The sequence below is a fragment of the Engraulis encrasicolus genome, chromosome 12 (assembly GCF_034702125.1).
Source record: "Engraulis encrasicolus isolate BLACKSEA-1 chromosome 12, IST_EnEncr_1.0, whole genome shotgun sequence".
NCBI lineage: Eukaryota > Metazoa > Chordata > Actinopteri > Clupeiformes > Engraulidae > Engraulis > Engraulis encrasicolus.
This window is the reverse complement of record NC_085868.1, coordinates 50,004,224-50,021,761: the sequence shown is the minus strand read 5'-3', so window position 1 is coordinate 50,021,761 and position 17,538 is coordinate 50,004,224. Positions and strand designations below refer to the sequence as shown.

The window sequence follows — 17,538 nt, the reverse complement described above, 5'->3', positions numbered from 1 at the left end:
ATGAATAATTTTCAGCTGCAGAGACACATCAATGGAAGAAACCCACATTGAAGGCAGAGTTACTGCAGCTAAACATTTGTGAGATTCCTTACTTCAGTGGGCTGGGAAATGTCAACTCTCACTTAATGAAGACATCACATCCGAGCACTGAATTCTCATTGTGTTTAAACTGGATCTAGGTGCGTTTCTCGACAGCATAAATAGGAAATTGAAGTGCACCTAACTTAAGTTGCTAGCGTAGTTACCAATGATGTTTACAAGAAATGGGTTACAGCTTTGATTGTTTAAATATAGTATACATACATGTAAGAGTCTTAATTGTTTTGTGTTTTCCTTATTTTTCCGTGGAAGGTCTTTATTGTTAAGAAGGATATTACAAGATGTTTAGGAGACGAGATGTTTGCCATCACCCATCATATCTCTTCTTAACTATTCGAAACAAAATATTTAGTTTCTCAGAAAAAAGGGAAACCACAGAGGCGCAGCGAGAATCTAGATTTTCAACACAGGTGCTCAACAGTTTTTGTGGGCAGCACAAAGGAGGAAGCTGTGGCACTCTGGTGTTGTTGTTTTTTTTTACTTTTCTTTCAGGCAAAAGACTTGTTTCGACCAACAACGAAATCAGAGTCCGACAGTTTCCTCCTTTTTCTTCTTTTTGTTAAGATTAAGATTTAGTTGGTTAGTGAAAAGAGCATGATTGATAGGTCTGCTCATTTGTCGAAACACTAAGCTATTGCTGGAGGGGCTCCATGTCATTAGTCCGATAATCCAATTGGTTTGACATTCAATTAGTCAGACGTCCCATCAGTCCGACCAGACACGTTAGAACTATGCCCAAAAACCAAACAAATTCCTAACCCTAACCATCAGTAAAAGCATGTTTGGTCAGTATACATTTGTTATAGAGTCATAATATTGTAAATATTCACTTTAAAGTTAACTGAAAAGTTAAAACTATGCACGAACCAAAGCAATTCCTAACCCTAACCTGATCAGTAAAAGCATTTTTTTCAGTATACCATTGTTTTAGCGTTATAATTTTGTAAATATTCACTTTGAGAAGTGAAAACTATGCACGAACCAAAACAATTCCTAACCCTAACTGTCGGTAAAGGCTTGTTTTTGTTTGTGTATTTTTTGTCTGAAAAGACGTACCCACATGTAGGCTACCCCAGTGGCCTGTGTGTAGAGCACATCTGACTGATTAATGGGATGTCGGATCAATGGGATTCCTGCTACGCTCCTCTATTGGTTATTGTCGGACCAATGGGATTCTTGGGCTCCTCTATAGCTTATTGTTGGACCAATGGGATTCTAGTGCTCCTCTCTATGGCTTGTTGTCGGACCAATGGGATTCTTGTGCTCCTATATGGCTTATTGTTGGACTTATGGGCTGGAGGAGAAAGGAAGGACACTACCGACAGGATCTCTACTGTTCTCTTGCTTAAGTAGCGATGGTTGGGGTGGCGTTCAGGCTCAGGCATTTGCTGGAACGTCAAGCTAATTAAACAAGACCCTCATATTAAAACATGCACCGTGAGACCTAAAAATAGTTTCACATGGAACCTCACACACACACACACACACACAAACACACACGCACACACATGTACCGCTGAAGCATTGCTTCCTTCCTCCAGAAACAACTAACGTAATTATTTAAGGTAATGAATTGGAAATTCACTGACATAACATGTACTGTAGTAGAGTATCACCAGAGACTGAGTTCACAGGCCACCTCTGATACTGCTAACTGTATGTCAACTGAAAGGAAAACATGATAACAGCTGTGCAAAACATATAAACATAACACATATGGTATGAAAACACCAATACACAGATCTACACTTTCACGATTGCAAACACAACACACATACAGTAAACTCACACCAACCTGTACACAAAAGTACACAAATAAACAGACACTATCACAAATCTAGACAAACATGACACAGACATAGACAAATGCAGGAACACAAACAGACAGAAAAACAGACAACAACACAGACAACCACGTACTCCTGTGTGCTCATTCAGTGGTCCATTTAACCCCTTAATGCAGTGATTCTCAACTGGTGGGTCGGGACCCAAAAGTGGGTCGTGGAGGGTTCCTGGGTGGGTCGCGGAGCTGTGATGCAATGCACTAAAAATGACTATGATGTTGAAGACATGAGTGAAACATGGTTAATAGGCCTTTTCCTCTCCACGACTTATACAATAGCATACAATGCAAATAATAATGCATATTATGAAATGCATGATAATATTTTTTATTATTATTGGAAGAATCTGACGGTGCGACACGCAGTTTGGGTCACAACGTATTGACCACGGCAAATTGTGGGTCACAAGACTATTCCAGTTGAGAACCACTGCCTTAATGTACAGCGTACCTCCAGTGGCACGCTGTAATAGTCACTGAAAAGTTAACTACCATAGTATTACAAAACTATAGCACAGGGCCTTTAGTAATGCACTATGACTTGGTCATTGGCATTCTGGTAACAGCAAATTTATAACAGGTTTAACGTACCTGTGGGCTTTGGGGGGGAAGGGCTTAGTTCCCATTAGGGGGCATTAGTCTACTTTATTTTTCAATACTACGGGGGGTGTTGGTAGGCTTATAATGAGGCCAAGGGGGCGTGGGGGGGGCTGACGATGAGGTCAAGGGGACTGTTTGTTCAAAAAAGGTTGAGAGACACTGATTTAACCGTACCTGTGGGCGTGACGGAGACGTGTCCAAAGTCCATCCTCTTCTGCTGCAGCTTGTACCAGCCGCCGCCGCCGGGTTCCTTGGCCCACTCCCGCACCGTGCAGACGTACACGCCCTGGTCCGCGGGCACCGCACCGCTCAGCACCAGCCCGTACGAGCCTCGGTGCTGCAGGTCCAGCCGCAGCCCTCCGCTAGCGTACCGCTGGGACACCGCGTCCATGACCTGCACCAAAGGTTGCCAAATGAGACTGACAATTTCCAGCCCAACATATTCTCAAAACCCACCTGGAAACAAACACAAAGTCCCACCCATTTTGACCTAAAATTAAATTGATTTCTATGGCCATACATTGCCAGAATAACCCACCCAAATGCTGTTTTTACCCGCAGATAGCCATCCAGGACCAGTTCAGTCATTTTCAATATGCTGTTGTGTTGCTCGTGCTACCCTTGACTTGTCAGTACCCGGTGATGCCACATTTTTCGGCTTAGCCCTTTCCGAGATATGAGCTATTCTAATGGGGGAAGCGTTTGTTTACATTTTTTTTAAAAATCAACATAGGACTACTCCAAATATTTTCCCAAAAGGTACCGCTGTTTGTTAGTTGACTGCTGATGTCGTATAACCTTTCGGATGTTTTTGGGAATAAATGAAAATGTTCTTTTGAAATGTAAACAAAGCGCTGCCCCCATTACAATGACCAAGATCTCGGAAAAGGCTGAAGAAGAAAAAAAAAAAACCTCCGGTACTGACAAGTCCAGGGTAGTGTGAGCATTACAACTGCATGTTGAATTTGACAGAACGGGTCCTTTAAGATGGGCAGAAAACCGCCAAATCTGGCAACACTGACCTGCACCTCCCCGTCGGGGCCGTAGGTCACCAGGTCCTCCAGCGTGGAGAGCCCCTTGCGGGCCGACCAGGTGACGGACAGGTAGGTGCCCTGGGTGTGGTTCCAGGTGGCGTTGCAGAACAGGCGGACGGCGCCACCCTCGGGCACGATGGCCGCCGGGGCGCGCGGCTCCAACACCAGGCTGTCCGGGATGACTGAGGGGGTGAAAGGTCAAAGGTCAAGGGTTAGGATAGAAGGAAGGTTATCAGGGGGCGCTGTGGCTTACATTGCCCGACCCAGGTTTTATTCCTGGCCCGGGTCATTTGCCGACCCTTCCCCATCTCTCTCCCTATTCGCTTCCTGTCCACCCCTCAAACTGTCCTATCATCAATTAAGTCGTTAAAGACCAAAAAATATATATCTTAAAAAACAAAAAAGAATCGAAGGAAGGTTAGCAAGTCAATACATTGTAGAATGTTCACATTTTTATTGCATTTTTAAAAATATATATTTTTGGGGGCATTTTTGGCCTTTATGTCGATAGTGCAGTGAAGAGTTGGACAGGAAGTAAGTGGGGAGAGAGAGAGACGCAGAAGGGTCGGTATAGGACCCGGACCGGAATCAAACCCGAGTCAGCCTTTTATTGCATTTTTATCCCAATGTCATTATGTTGTTAGAAAATGACCATGAGAACTGTCAATATCATAGTTTATCGCAACAATGTCTTTTTTGCCAATTTAATGGCAATTTATCCTCCAGCAAAATTTGTTATCATGACAGCTCTACAAGCAAATAATCAAAAACAGCATGCCTGACAGATTCATTAATAAGCCAATATATTATTAAAAGAGAATATATTTTATTTACAGACCCGATTTTAAAAAAATCTGGGACACTTGGTATTTTGTGGATGAAAACAAAATGCTGTCATTTTCCAAACATCCAAAATTCACAGTATAATGAAACAGAACAATACCTGCAATGTGCAATCACTTACTGTAAGCCTAATACTGTACCTATTACAAAGTGCTAACTGCTCACGCCACCAAAACATCATTTGCCTCTTGTTTTTAGTCACGTGAAGAGACTCTATTGGCCACAATGTTGGTTGGTCACTTTCAGGCCCCCCGACAGGGGGGGACAAAGGGGTATGTTGCCCCAGGCCTAGACAGATAGAAGGTCCAGAATTGGGTCTGCCTTACATTGTATGTATTGGGTAGGGGGGTCCTTTCAGATTACTTTGTCCTGGGCCCAGCAAAAGCTGTCAGCCGCCCTGGTCAGTTTGCTTTTAGGAGGGATTACACCAGGGGTGGGGAACCTTTTCATTCGAAGGGCCAATTCAAATTCATCTGAGGGCTGTAAAAGTCCTCCGAGGGCCGTACTATGAACACAAACCAGGATTTTCCCCTTTATTTTCCACTTTAGGCCTATATTGAAGGCAGCCACATTTTAAACAAAACCACCCTCTCTAGGTTCCCTGAATATAACTTAATTGTATTGCAAATGCATTTTTTAAGATTCCTTTACAAAATATGTCATATTTCATGTGAAGCTGAATAATATTAGAATTGTATCGGGGGGGGGGGATAAAACGGCCAAACGGCCCTCCAGACATAGGTTCCCCACCCCTGGATTACACACAACATAGGTCTGTTGACCTTAACATCAACACACCAACACACACACACACACACACACACACACACACACACACACACACACACACACACACACACACACACACACACACACACACACACACACACACACACACATTGTGGAGCCACACACATACGGTAGGCTACAGTAGCTCTGTTGACCCTGATGTTACCGGCACACACATGAACACCAGCACACACACATACACACACACACACACACTCACACATTGTGGAGCCACACACATACAGTAAAGACAGTACATACAAATTTAAACATAATGGTGACGCATGTAACGGGCGACTCAGGAAGTTCTGAGTGACCTATATAGTGGCTCTGGGGACCTGAGCCAATCAAGAGGACAGACGCCTCGTGCAACAATAAGGAGGACTACACTACACTACACTACATGTACACACGAAAGAAAACAAAACAAACACGCTGAAAAGTCCCCGCTGAGCTGAGCTGCCTGTGACATTAGTGGTGAGTAAGGGGAACGCATCCTAACCTCGTAAAACACCCCTGCGCTGCTGCGTCTGCACCTCCGGATCCAAAGCCCACTGGGGCAGAGCCCAGACAGCAAGGGCTGGACTAGGGGAAAGAAGTCAGGCCGGGTATTTTTCCATCTGAGACCAGACCAGGCCGCTGCCACTGTCATTTGTATAAATCAGTTGTTCTAAACATTTTTTGAACAAACGCCCCCAGGACCTCATCATAAGCCTCCCAACGCCCCAGAGCCTCATCATAACCCTACCAACGCCCCTCTTAACATACAAAACTGAACGGACTAATGCCTCCAATTTACATCTAAGCGCAGCATTTTCTGAACTGTATCCTTCTCAACGCCCCAACTAGGGCTCCCAAACGCCCCCTGGGGGGGCTGTACCGCCCCAGTTGAGAAATGCTAGCAAAAATGGATGCAGCACTGCTGTCTGACCCGCCACTGTGCCGGAATACTGAAATACTTTGCAAGGGGTGGTATGATTATTATTATTATTATATAGTGTAACCCCTCACAGCATCCCTGACCTAATTGGGTTCATTGGAACTGCAATGAGCAAAAATGTCTATTAGGTCTTTGTGTATGTCTTGTACTGTATATACAGTATGTCTTGTATCTATGTATCTATGTAACATGTCAGACACATTCATTTCCCTCGGGATTAATAAAAATACTCTACTCTACTCTACTCTAAAATTCTGGACTGTTCCAGAGAAGCTTGCATTAGCTGACCACTACTAGTAGGACTGGGCCAAAATCATCAACAGGCCACTAGGCAAATGCCCTGTAGGCACTATGGCCACTCCAGCCGTGCCAGACAGTAGTCGAAGCAGAGGAAGGATGTATGGTGTGTGTGTGTATGGGATGACATACATTGCTTAGAATGCTGATTGTGCCGGTAAAGTCTCTCTGCGTGCAGGGGAAATGTATTGTATATAAAAATTCTCACGTGCATGCCTGAACTAATTGTGCTCATTGGAACAGCCAAAATGCAGCTAGACTGTTCCAGAGGAGCTTGAAGTTCCAGTGTTCAATTGTTCCAGTGGCGGAACAATTGCACACGGGGCCACTGGGCAAAACGCTTACAGGGCCCCCGCCAGCAATGCTGTAGGGCCCTGGGCCCAGGGACAAATGCCTTGCTAGCCCCTTCTATAGCTCCGCCCTTGGAAGGAGGCCTGGGCCAAAATCATCAACAGGCCACCAGGCAAATGTCCTGTATGCCCTATGGCCTTTTATGTTTGACACCTCTGTCACCAGGCCACCAGGCAAATGCCCTGTCTGCACTATGGCCACTCCAGCCGTGCCAGACAGTAGTCGGAGCAGAGGAAGGATGTATGGTGTGTGTGTATGGGATGACATACATTGCTTAGAATGCTGATTGTGATGGGTCGGTGGGTCTCTCTGCGTGCAGGGGAAACGTATTGTATATAAAAACCTCACGTGTTTGGCTGAGTGTGTGGGAACCCTCGCCACTGCAGGTAGGAGGAAGACAGCAGAGAGACTCACGCGGGTCCCGGTTGTGTGGCGTGTGGTGTGTGGTGTGTGGCGTGTGGCGGGTGTGGCTGGATTGGCCATATGACATACTGTACAGCCCGGTGGACTGGTCGTGATTTTTTTTGGCCTGGCCTCTCCCTCAATGGTATCGGTCTTCATGTCACTACAGAGGCCTCTCCATGATAGTGAGATATAAAAGAAGCTTGTTGACTGTTACAGTCAACTTAGATGACATTACATTACTTTAATGTCATAATTATGGAGGCAGCCATGGCCTAGTGGAGGCAGCTGTGGCCTAGTGGTTAGAGAGTTGGTCTTTCTATCTCGGGGTTGCAGGTTCAAATCCCCCCTGACCTCTCCCTACACCTCCATCCATGGCTGAAGTGCCCTTGAGCAAGGCACCTAACCCCACATTGCTCCAGGGTCTGTAACCAATACCTGGAAAAATAATGACTAAGTCCCTTTGAATAAATGAAAGCGTCAGCTACAGTAAGTGCAACGTAATGTAATGTAATGTAATGTAATGTAATATTATGTAATATAATGTAATGTAATGTTATGTTATGTAATATAATGTAATGTAATGTTATGTTATGTAATGTAATGTAATGTAATGTTATGTAATGTAATGTAATATGCTTCATTGCCTCTCTTGATGCCTGGTGGACAAGTCTCAGCTAAAAATGCCAGCCCTTTGATAACAATTTAGGATGTTAAGCTTCAGCACTGTACAGCAGAGATTCTTTAAGTATATAGAAATATGCCAATGTAAGAGGTTGCTCTGGGCACCTAACATGACCAGGTTCCGGTCTGCCTGAAGGGGCGTGTCATAATACTCCTAGCAATGAATAGAGGAGTCCTTAGGTCTGCCTAAAGGGGGATCCCCCCCCTCCCCCTTACAATAATAGAACCCGGAAACAATGGGCTAATGGAACCTCTCTCTCTCTACTCTCTCTGCTGTACAGCTTTCAGCTTCCCCCCCCAACCAGTTAGGCCTCCTGTAACTCACACCTGGGGAGCAACAAGGAGGTCATCCGAGAGAACATACTAGGTAGGTGGCAAGATTGAGTTTAACACATTGAGAGTACTGTCAATGGTTCAACTCCTTTGCACATAGCTTATGTTATAACCCTACTGTCACCACAATTGTAATGGCTTTGTCTTAATCTGTCACTACCGGATGGCCACGGAAGGACCTGTGTGTGTGTATGTTTGAAAAAAGAGAGAGAGAAAAAGCTACAGCACAACTAATCAGGGTGCCAAACTACTTTCCCTCTTTCTGTGCACGTCACAGAGATTCGTCAGTCAGCCTTAAGACCATAAACTCCCTGAAAGCCCTATGGATTTGCACTACAGCTGTTTTATTACATCTAATTATATGTGTATAACAGAGTAAAAACTCTTTGTACAAAAGGGTAGTTCCTCTGCTTTATCATCTGGTGCATCGACGGGAGAGAGGCAGGAAATCTTCACTTGAAGGACAACACCGGGGCAGCACAGATGTAATTCTTTGTGATTTTTATTCAAGTGCACAACATGACTAACGTTTCTATGGTTAGACCATCTTTATCAGAGTCCATGAAGATGGTCTAACCATAGAAACGTTAGTCATGTTGTGCACTTGAATAAAAAACACAAAGAATTACATCTGTGCTGCTCTGGTGTAGTACTTCAAGTAAAAATCTTTGTACTTTGTCTCCTCAAAAGATAAATAAATGAAAGGTGTGTCTGTGTGTGTCTGTGTGTGTCTGTGTGTGTGTGTGTGTGTGTGTGTGTGTGTGTGTGTGTGTGTGTGTGTGTGTGTGTGTGTGTGTGTGTGTGTGTGTGTGTATGTGTCTATGTGTGTGTATATGTATGTGTATGTGTGTGTGTGTGTGTGTGTGTGTGTGTGTGTGTGTGTGTGTGTGTGTGTGTGTGTGCGCGAGACGTGCGTGTGTGTGCGTATATGTGTGTGTGAAAAAATATAGAGAAAAAGCCATCACACAACCAATCAGTGTAACTTCTTTCCCTCTTTCTGTCCACGTCACAGTGATTCATTCGTCAGCCTTAAGACCATAAACTCCCTGAAAGCTCTATGGATTTACACTAGAGCCGTTTTATTACATCTAATTATATGTATACATTAAAAAGCTTTGTATTTTGTCTCATCAAAAGATAAATAAATGACAGGTGAGTGTGTGTGTGTGTGTGTGTGTGTGTGTGTGTGTGTGTGTGTGTGTGTGTGGGTGTGTGTGTGTGTGTGTGTGTGTGTGTGTGTGTGTGTGTGTGCGTGCGTGTGTGTGCGCGCATGTGTGTGTGCGTGCGTGTGTGCGTGCGCGTCTGTGTGTGTGTAAAAAGAGAGAGAAAAGGCTACAGCACAACCAATCAGTGTAACAAACGTCTTTCCCTCTTTCTGTGCACGTCACAGTGATTCATTCGTCAGTCCGTCGTAAGACCATAAACTCCCTAAAAGCCCTATGGATTTACACTAGAGCCGCCTCCCCTATCACCCCCACCCCCAACACCCCCACTGGCAATGAGTTACATTTGCTACCGCTGGGGGCGTCTGGGTATGTAGGCGACCTTCATGTCTGTTCCGGATGTATCTGCTACTGCTAGCGTTGGTATTTCCCCAGGCAGGCGGCTGCTGTGCTGCTGATGTTGACTTTAAACGATGCTCATCTTTCTCACTTTCTGCAGCTCTGACAGCTCTGATAAAAAAATAATGATAAAAAAACAGAGAAATATAAAAATCTGGAGGCTTCTGAACTACAGAGACACTCAGGGAGTACCCAGGAGCGAACACATGCTAAATCACACACACACACACACACACACACACACACACACATGCTAAATCACACACACACACACACACACACACACACACACACACACACACACACACACACACACACACACACACACACACACACACACACACACACACACACACACACACACACACACACACACACACACACACATGCTAAATCATCCACCTGGCCTCCCTTAATCTGTACATCACGCACCACAGAACAGCGTGTGTGTGTGTGTGTGTGTGTGTATGTGAACGTATGTGTGTGCGTGTCTGTGTATGTATGTGTGTGTGTGTGTGTGTGTGTGTGTGCGTGCGTGTGTGTCTGTAGGTGTGTGTGTGTGTGTGTGTGCGTGCGTGCATGTGTGTGTGTGTGTGTGTGTGCACTCAGCACCTGATGGCTGATCATTTGTGCTGACTCTTCCAACACAACAGCTGAGCTCTTGTATCTGCCGCTCATCCCCCCCCCCATCTCTCTCTCTTTTTCCATTCCTCCCCCCCGTTCCTCCTCCCACACTTATGGGGTGCATTTCAAGCAGTGTTGCCAGATGGAAAATGCTGAATTATCGTACCAAAACCTCAAAATTATCGTTTTTGGGGGGCTTTTTGGGAGGAAATTATCGTACAAGACCCAAATTGTTGTTTCAAGGCATCTAAATGAACTGAATGACAACTCTGAAATCATCGTACATCATGTATTTTTAGGACAACATGGACAAGATTATGGTACAAATTCGATAATTATTGTACATTTGGCAACACTGATTTCAAGCCATGGGGATGATGAGCAAGTGTAGCTACTGTACTGTATGACAGGCCTGCGGGCTCCACCAGAGGCCTTGGCCAAGTCTATTTCCTGGGATAGCTGGCTGCTTGGCCATGGGCCTGTTCTGTGCTGTGCTGTGCCATGCCGGCTTTTACCTGAATACCTCAAGGCCCCCTGCAGAGGACAGACTCAGAGGAGCGAGCCAAAGACCATCACGGCTGATTTACGACAGGCCAGGCCAGGGAAGGAGATAGCGATGCACACGGCACATGCTCCAGTAGCTTAGCAGAAGGCAGGAGAGCAGGGAGCAGAAAGGAGAGACAAGAGAGGAGCAGAAGGCAGGAGAGCAGAGAGGAGAGGAGCAGGAGAGACAAGAGAGGCCTGTGGACTTCTCTTCACTATGAGGAGTCATGCGGAAGGAAGGAAGGAAGTAAGTCAGGTAGTGAGTGTGTGAGTGTGAGTGTATGTGTGTGTGTGTGTATATGTATGTGTGTGTGTGTGTGTGTGTGTGTGTGTGTGTGTGTGTGTGTGTGTGCGCGCGCAGGGGTTCTTGAGCGGGTCACAGGTGTGTGTATGTGCAGGGGTTCCAAGTGCCCTTGTCCTTGCATATATATTTTTTATTATTATTATTATTATTAAAAAAGAAAACTGATAAATATTTCTAAGTGTTCTTTTTTGAAGTTATTATGGTAGTAATAACTCTGTAATATTATGATATTCAATTGTAGATAATACAATCTTAGACATTAAATAAATGTCCATATATCGCTAGTACATAAAAGTTAGCTCAGTCATGTTTGGTGTGTACAGGGCCATAGGGTCACCAGAAATTTCAAAATGTCAAAATGGGATCCCAGGCCAAAAAAAGGTTGGGAACCACTGATGTACTGTAATGCAAATGTATATTGAGTGGAAATTTAGGGATGGCAAGACCAGGCCAGGAGGCTTCCACTGCTTGACTCATCCAAAGCGCAGGCCCAAGTGGACCGGATGTGGCTTTGCTGCATGGATGCAGGCCAGGCCCTTACTGAGCCTTGCTACCCTTACTGCCCTTCACAGTCGCAATCTTATCGGTTACAACACTCAAACAGTAGGGTTGGTGGATGAGAGAAGGCTCTTCAGAGTCATGTGAAAGTGGAAAGTAAACAGTCATAAAGGTTTGGTCAGAGTTCACGTGCGTAATTCACGCCTTTGGGCTTCACTGAACAAAATGACAGTAAAGGAAGACGATAAAATAGCTTCAAGACATTGTATTATCCTAAAAATGATGCAGGGTTCCCTCTATAGTCCAGTAGCTGTATAGACTAGTTTTCTCTGAGCTAGCCAACTGTAGTCATCTGCTCTTTCTGTCTGCTACGTACTCGTCGCTTCTGGTAGACTTGCGCCGTGTCAGAAAAATATGACCGGAGCACCACTTCGCGCCACGCAGAGATTTTTGGGTTTGCTGAGGGGGGCATGGTGCCATTTGGGACCTGCATGCAATTGCTCGAGCCTTTGGAACGCGTGAAGTGTGCACATACCCATGGCATGTCTGAATCCGGCTTAAGACTAACGGGGCAGGTCCATTAGGATATACAGGTGACTGCTGCACCTTCAAAGAATGGTTGCTAAATGCCTAAGCCCTTTTTGGGAAAAGGTGCCTTCAGCCTGTAAAAAACCTAAACATCTCAGCCTCTGAAGCACATAAAAACATGAAATAAGTTGCACTTAAAAGCTGAGACCCTCATCTTGCATTAGATAGAATGTGTTATTCCATCTCTAATATACCCACATAGATAATACAAAATGCATATCTCTGATGGGCCTGATTGCTGCGTGCAGCATCCAACATCAATGGCTTAATCAAGAGAAAAATGATCTACTGTCATATAGTGGTGTGGCTTGGCACTGCCCTCACGATCCGATTCGATCACGATTCGGGAGGTAGCGATTCAATTCGATTCTATGCGATCCGATCCGGTTCAATTCTACAATGCATTGCAATGCATTACATTTCTACTGAAAGCAAAGCAAATGTTTAGGGCAATATAAGTAGTCAGATACTGAGCAACAATTTACTGGCTGTTTTCTGTACCAGTCTGTATCAGTCTTGCAATGTTTTGAAGTACTTTTATTTAAATTAACATTCATTTGCTCCCGAAATATCCATGGAAGTAATTGAAACTTAAAAAAATTGCCGGATCGATTCTGGAACTTGGCGGATCGATTCTGGATCGTCCATGCCCCGCATTGGATTGCATCGCCGAATCGATCATTGTTGACACCACTACTGTTATAACATAATTACACAGCAAACTTAAACCAAACTCTCTTTCAACGCCCATATCTGTAATCTAAACTTTTACAGACAGTAGAGGATGCAGCACAGATATCTGAGGGCAGTTAACTATCCCTGTGAACTGCAGACTGTGTGTTGTTTTTATACTACCATGAGCTAATTGCAAAACTGACATGAGTTGACATGAGTGTGTTATATCTCGCCCACAGCCAGACAGTTATGAATAAAACATACACACTACAGTACATTCATGCAACGCTTCAATTAACACGATGAGTGTTGTGTAAATTCAACCCTTTGTGTGCTGAATCAACATAGTAAGACTGTACACACACACACACACACACACACACACACACACACACACACACACACACACACACACACACACACACACACACACACACACACACAGAGCTGTGAGAGTAAGAGTGGTTCATCACCTGTGCCATAGCTAATTGGTACAAAACAAAAGAGCAGCCAAAAGTTAAAAAAGTGGGAAAAAAGTGTCCAGGAGTCTCAAAAAATCACTCCTGTCATGGTAGTTTACGAAAGCTTTTTGATAGAGTTACAATGAACACACACACACGCGTCAGCACACAGACACACACAAGCGCGCGCACGCACACACACACACACACAGCACACACACAAACACACACTCGCGCGCACACACACACACAGCACACACACAAACACACACTCGCGCGCACACACACACACAACTCACCTTTAACTCTGACGTCTGCAAAGTATTCCCCCACCACCTGTGTGTCCGTGCTGGGGGTGGTGCACCTGTAGACCCCGTTATCCGTCATGTAAGACGGTACACACGCACACACACACACACACACACTCACACACACACAACTTACCTTTAACTCTGACGTCTGCAAAGTATTCCCCCACCACCTGTGTGTCCGTGCTGGGGGTGGTGCACCTGTAGACTCCGTTATCCGTCATGTTGATCTCTTTAATCCGCAGCTCGACCTTATTATCGCCCAGCCGCTCGATCCGGATGTCGCCGCCGCTCACGCGCTCCTTCAGGCCGGCGTCCGTGTACAGCGTGTCGAAGGTGGACACGATCTGCACGGGGTTGAGGTTGGCGTCGTCTGCCAGCAGCAGCCAATCGAAGTCCTGCTCGCTGGGGCCCTCGTAGTCCGTCACGGAGCAGGGCAGAGACACCGGCTGGCCCTCGATGCGGATCAGGGGCCCCTGCGGCGTCGTCACCAAGCGGCCCCGGCACACACCTGCAGGAGAACACAGGAACGTATGAAGCCAATGTGGTGCCCCCATTGACAGTAACTCAATGGGTGCCCCCAGGCACTACACCTCATTGGCGCCCCCTTTATAAACATTATGTGTTAAGTTTATGTCTTGTGGTGCCCCCTCACTGGACACGGATGGATAAGGCCCTGAGGAACATAAACAACATGCATGCCAAGGTGTTTTGGTGTGAAAACAACAGGCGTGAGGAAGCAAGCAAGTTTGGCAGAAAGGCTTCCTGGCACTGCAGAATATTGGGGGGGGGGGGGGTGCTGCTGTTATATTACAGACACTCTATGCGACCACCATAACCAATGAGGGGCCCCTAGGGCGTCATCACCAAGCGAACCTGGGACACACCCGCAGGAACATAAACAACATGCGTAAGTTCAAAGATCCATTCTCAGGTTCTAGGTGCTGGTAAACGCAGGAATATGCAATACTTCAAAAGGAAAATGCATGTCAGGATCCAAAAAAGGAAGGAAAAAGCAGAGGCACTCTGCGATTTGAGAAAAATATATTAAAAAGTCTTTAATTTCCGCAATATGGCAATTCTGTTTAAAAACACACGGGACCCCGGGACACACCTGCAGGAGAGCACAGGACCGCATTAACGCCCTAAGACACAGCATTATAAATTAGCTGTTACCAGAATGGCAATGACCAAGTCGTAATGTATTACCAAAGGTCCCGTGCACTGTCATAGTAGTGTAGTACTATGGTAGTTAACTTTCAATGGCTGTTACAGCGTGCCACAGGAGGTACGGCGTGCATTAAGGGGCTACGCCAATGTGGTGTCCCTAGGCACTATACTGTACATCACTGGTTCTCCCTTTATAAAAATGATTTGTTAAGTTTGTGTCTCGTGGTGCCCCATCACTGGTCAAAAATGCTTGGTGCCCCTGGGCCCTGTGCCGATGGCCCTTACGGGTAGTCTGGCCCTGAGGAACATAAACAACATGCATGTGATGTCCGGGTGTTTTGGTGTGAACGCAACAGGCACCCAGCGAACCCGGGACACACCTGCAGGAACGTAAACAACACGCATGTCACTCAAGGTCCAAAAAAGGAAGGAAAAAGCAGAGGAGAGATCTGAGATTTGGGAAAAAATATAGAAAAAATCTTTTTTTTTTTTTTTTTTTTTTTTTTTTTAAATTTTTTTTTTTTTTAAACTTTATTTTTATTGACGTTCCACTTCAAATAAAAAAAACATTTACATACATGTTTATTCTTCATACAATGGGTAGCTTAATATACTTAATCTATGTACATGTATATATTCAGATATATTAAAGTAAAATAAAACAGATGATTTTTTAAACAAAAATAAGTTAACAAAAAAAAATACAAGAACATTAAAGAAGGGCCTATTTAACAATGGGGTGTTTAGTAACTATGGTATGAAGTATAAAAATTACATTGCGTTCACATTTCTGTATAATGTATCCATTTCACCCAGTTTCTTTCATACAACTCTTCTTTCAGTTTCAATTTGTATGTCATCTTTTCCATCCCTTGAATTTCTTTAATTATAGAAACCCATTGCCCTTTACTTGGTGTGTCCGGTTTCAACCAGTTTTTTGTAATGGACTTTTTGCTTGCAATGAGAAGTATTTTAACCAAATATTGGTCTTCAAAAGATACAGATTCTTCCAAGTGCCCAAGATAAAGAATCTTGCAAGTAAAAGGGACATTGTAACCCAAAACCCCACACAAGACCTCATGTACTTGACACCAAAATGGTTCTAGTGTCTTGCAACTCCAAAAAATGTGTGTGTGATGTGGTGCCATTTCTCCGCATTTTCTCCAGCATTGTAGTTGCTGCGAGGTCTGTTTGCTTGTTATTTGGGGAGTGATAAAAAAGCGGATCTGATTTTTCCAAGCAAATTCCCTCCATTTATGTGATTGTGTTGTGGTTTGATGATTTTTCCACATATCAAACCAGGTCTCATCTAGAATTTCCTCCTCCAATTCTTTTTCCCATTTAGATTTGACGTATATTGTGGAGTGCTTCCCACTTCCCAATATACATAGATATAGTTTTGAGATTGCTTTGGGGGTAAATCGCTGGTAAGATGTTACAAACATGTTAATGAGGGGATGCACCTCATCTTTTTTAATCTCTTTTAGGTAGTAGTCCCTCACTTGCAGATACCTAAATAGGTCTGCATTTGCTAAACCAAATACGTCTTTCATTTCTTGAAAGCTAACCATATTCCCCTCCTTTGTAATGGTACACATTGCAGTTATACCTTTGTCTACCCAGTATTTGTACGTTGTGTCAATGGATCCTGGAGTAAATTTCTTGTCATGTGCAATCCATTTTAAAAGGCCTAGCCCATCATCAAACTTTAAGCGTTTTACAACAGAGTGCCATGTATCTAAAGTAAACAATGTTATTGGATCCATCTCTTGCCTAACTTGGAGGGGGAGCGCCCTCTCACCAATAAACGTTTGAATAGGGCATGTGTAACTATTTGTTTCTATATCTTTCCAATGAGCAACAAAGTTAGTACAGCACAAATTCAATAGTGGACGGATTTGAGCTGCAGTAAAATACTCTCTTAAGTTTGGAAGTGCCAGTCCCCCCCTGAACTTGGGTAATTGAAGAGTGGTAAAGCGCACTCTAGGTCTTTTGCCCTCCCAAATAAATCTAGATATTAATTTGTCCCACTTAGTAAACTGTGTTTGTGGAATTTGTATTGGAAGTGATTGATATAGGTATAATAGCCTGGGTTGGATATTCATCTTAACTACATTGATCCTGTCGGTTAGGTCCATAGGGTAAGTGGACCAACGTTCCATATCTGACCTTATCATATTATTGACCTCATCATAGTTATTTTTATATAATTCAGAGGGATTTTTAGTAATATTTACTCCAAGATACTTGAATTGGCTTCCCAATTTAGTTTATGTTCTTTGAGGTCTGGTGAGGGAATGGTGTGAAACAGAAGGGTCTGTGTCTTTGACATATTAAGTCTGTACCCAGAGCAGTCACCAAATCTTTCCAGGATCTGTAACAGCCTACCAAAGTGACTGACAGGATCTTTCAAATATATCAAAACGTCATCAGCAAAGAGACTAATCACATGTTTTTTATGATTAATTTCCACTCCACTCAATAGTATGTCTTCCCTAATCATTTGGGCTAAGGGTTCTATGTAAATGGCGAATAGGGTGGGGCTTAAACAGCAGCCCTGTCTAGTCCCTCTCTCCAGTGTAAATTTACT

At 44.3% G+C, this 17,538-nt stretch overlaps 1 protein-coding gene across 1 annotated transcript in view; it reads right to left on the bottom strand.

Annotated features, from left to right (window-relative positions):
• ptgfrnb (prostaglandin F2 receptor inhibitor b) overlaps positions 1-17,538 on the bottom strand; it is a 114,096-nt gene that overhangs the window by 75,797 nt on the left and 20,761 nt on the right. The window contains exons 2-4 of the mRNA XM_063212408.1: positions 13,915-14,289; positions 3,565-3,758; positions 2,717-2,936 (exon numbers count right to left, since the gene is read on the bottom strand). Coding sequence (XP_063068478.1) covers positions 2,717-2,936; positions 3,565-3,758; positions 13,915-14,289 — 789 coding nt within the window. The remainder of the gene's footprint in view (positions 1-2,716; positions 2,937-3,564; positions 3,759-13,914; positions 14,290-17,538) is intronic.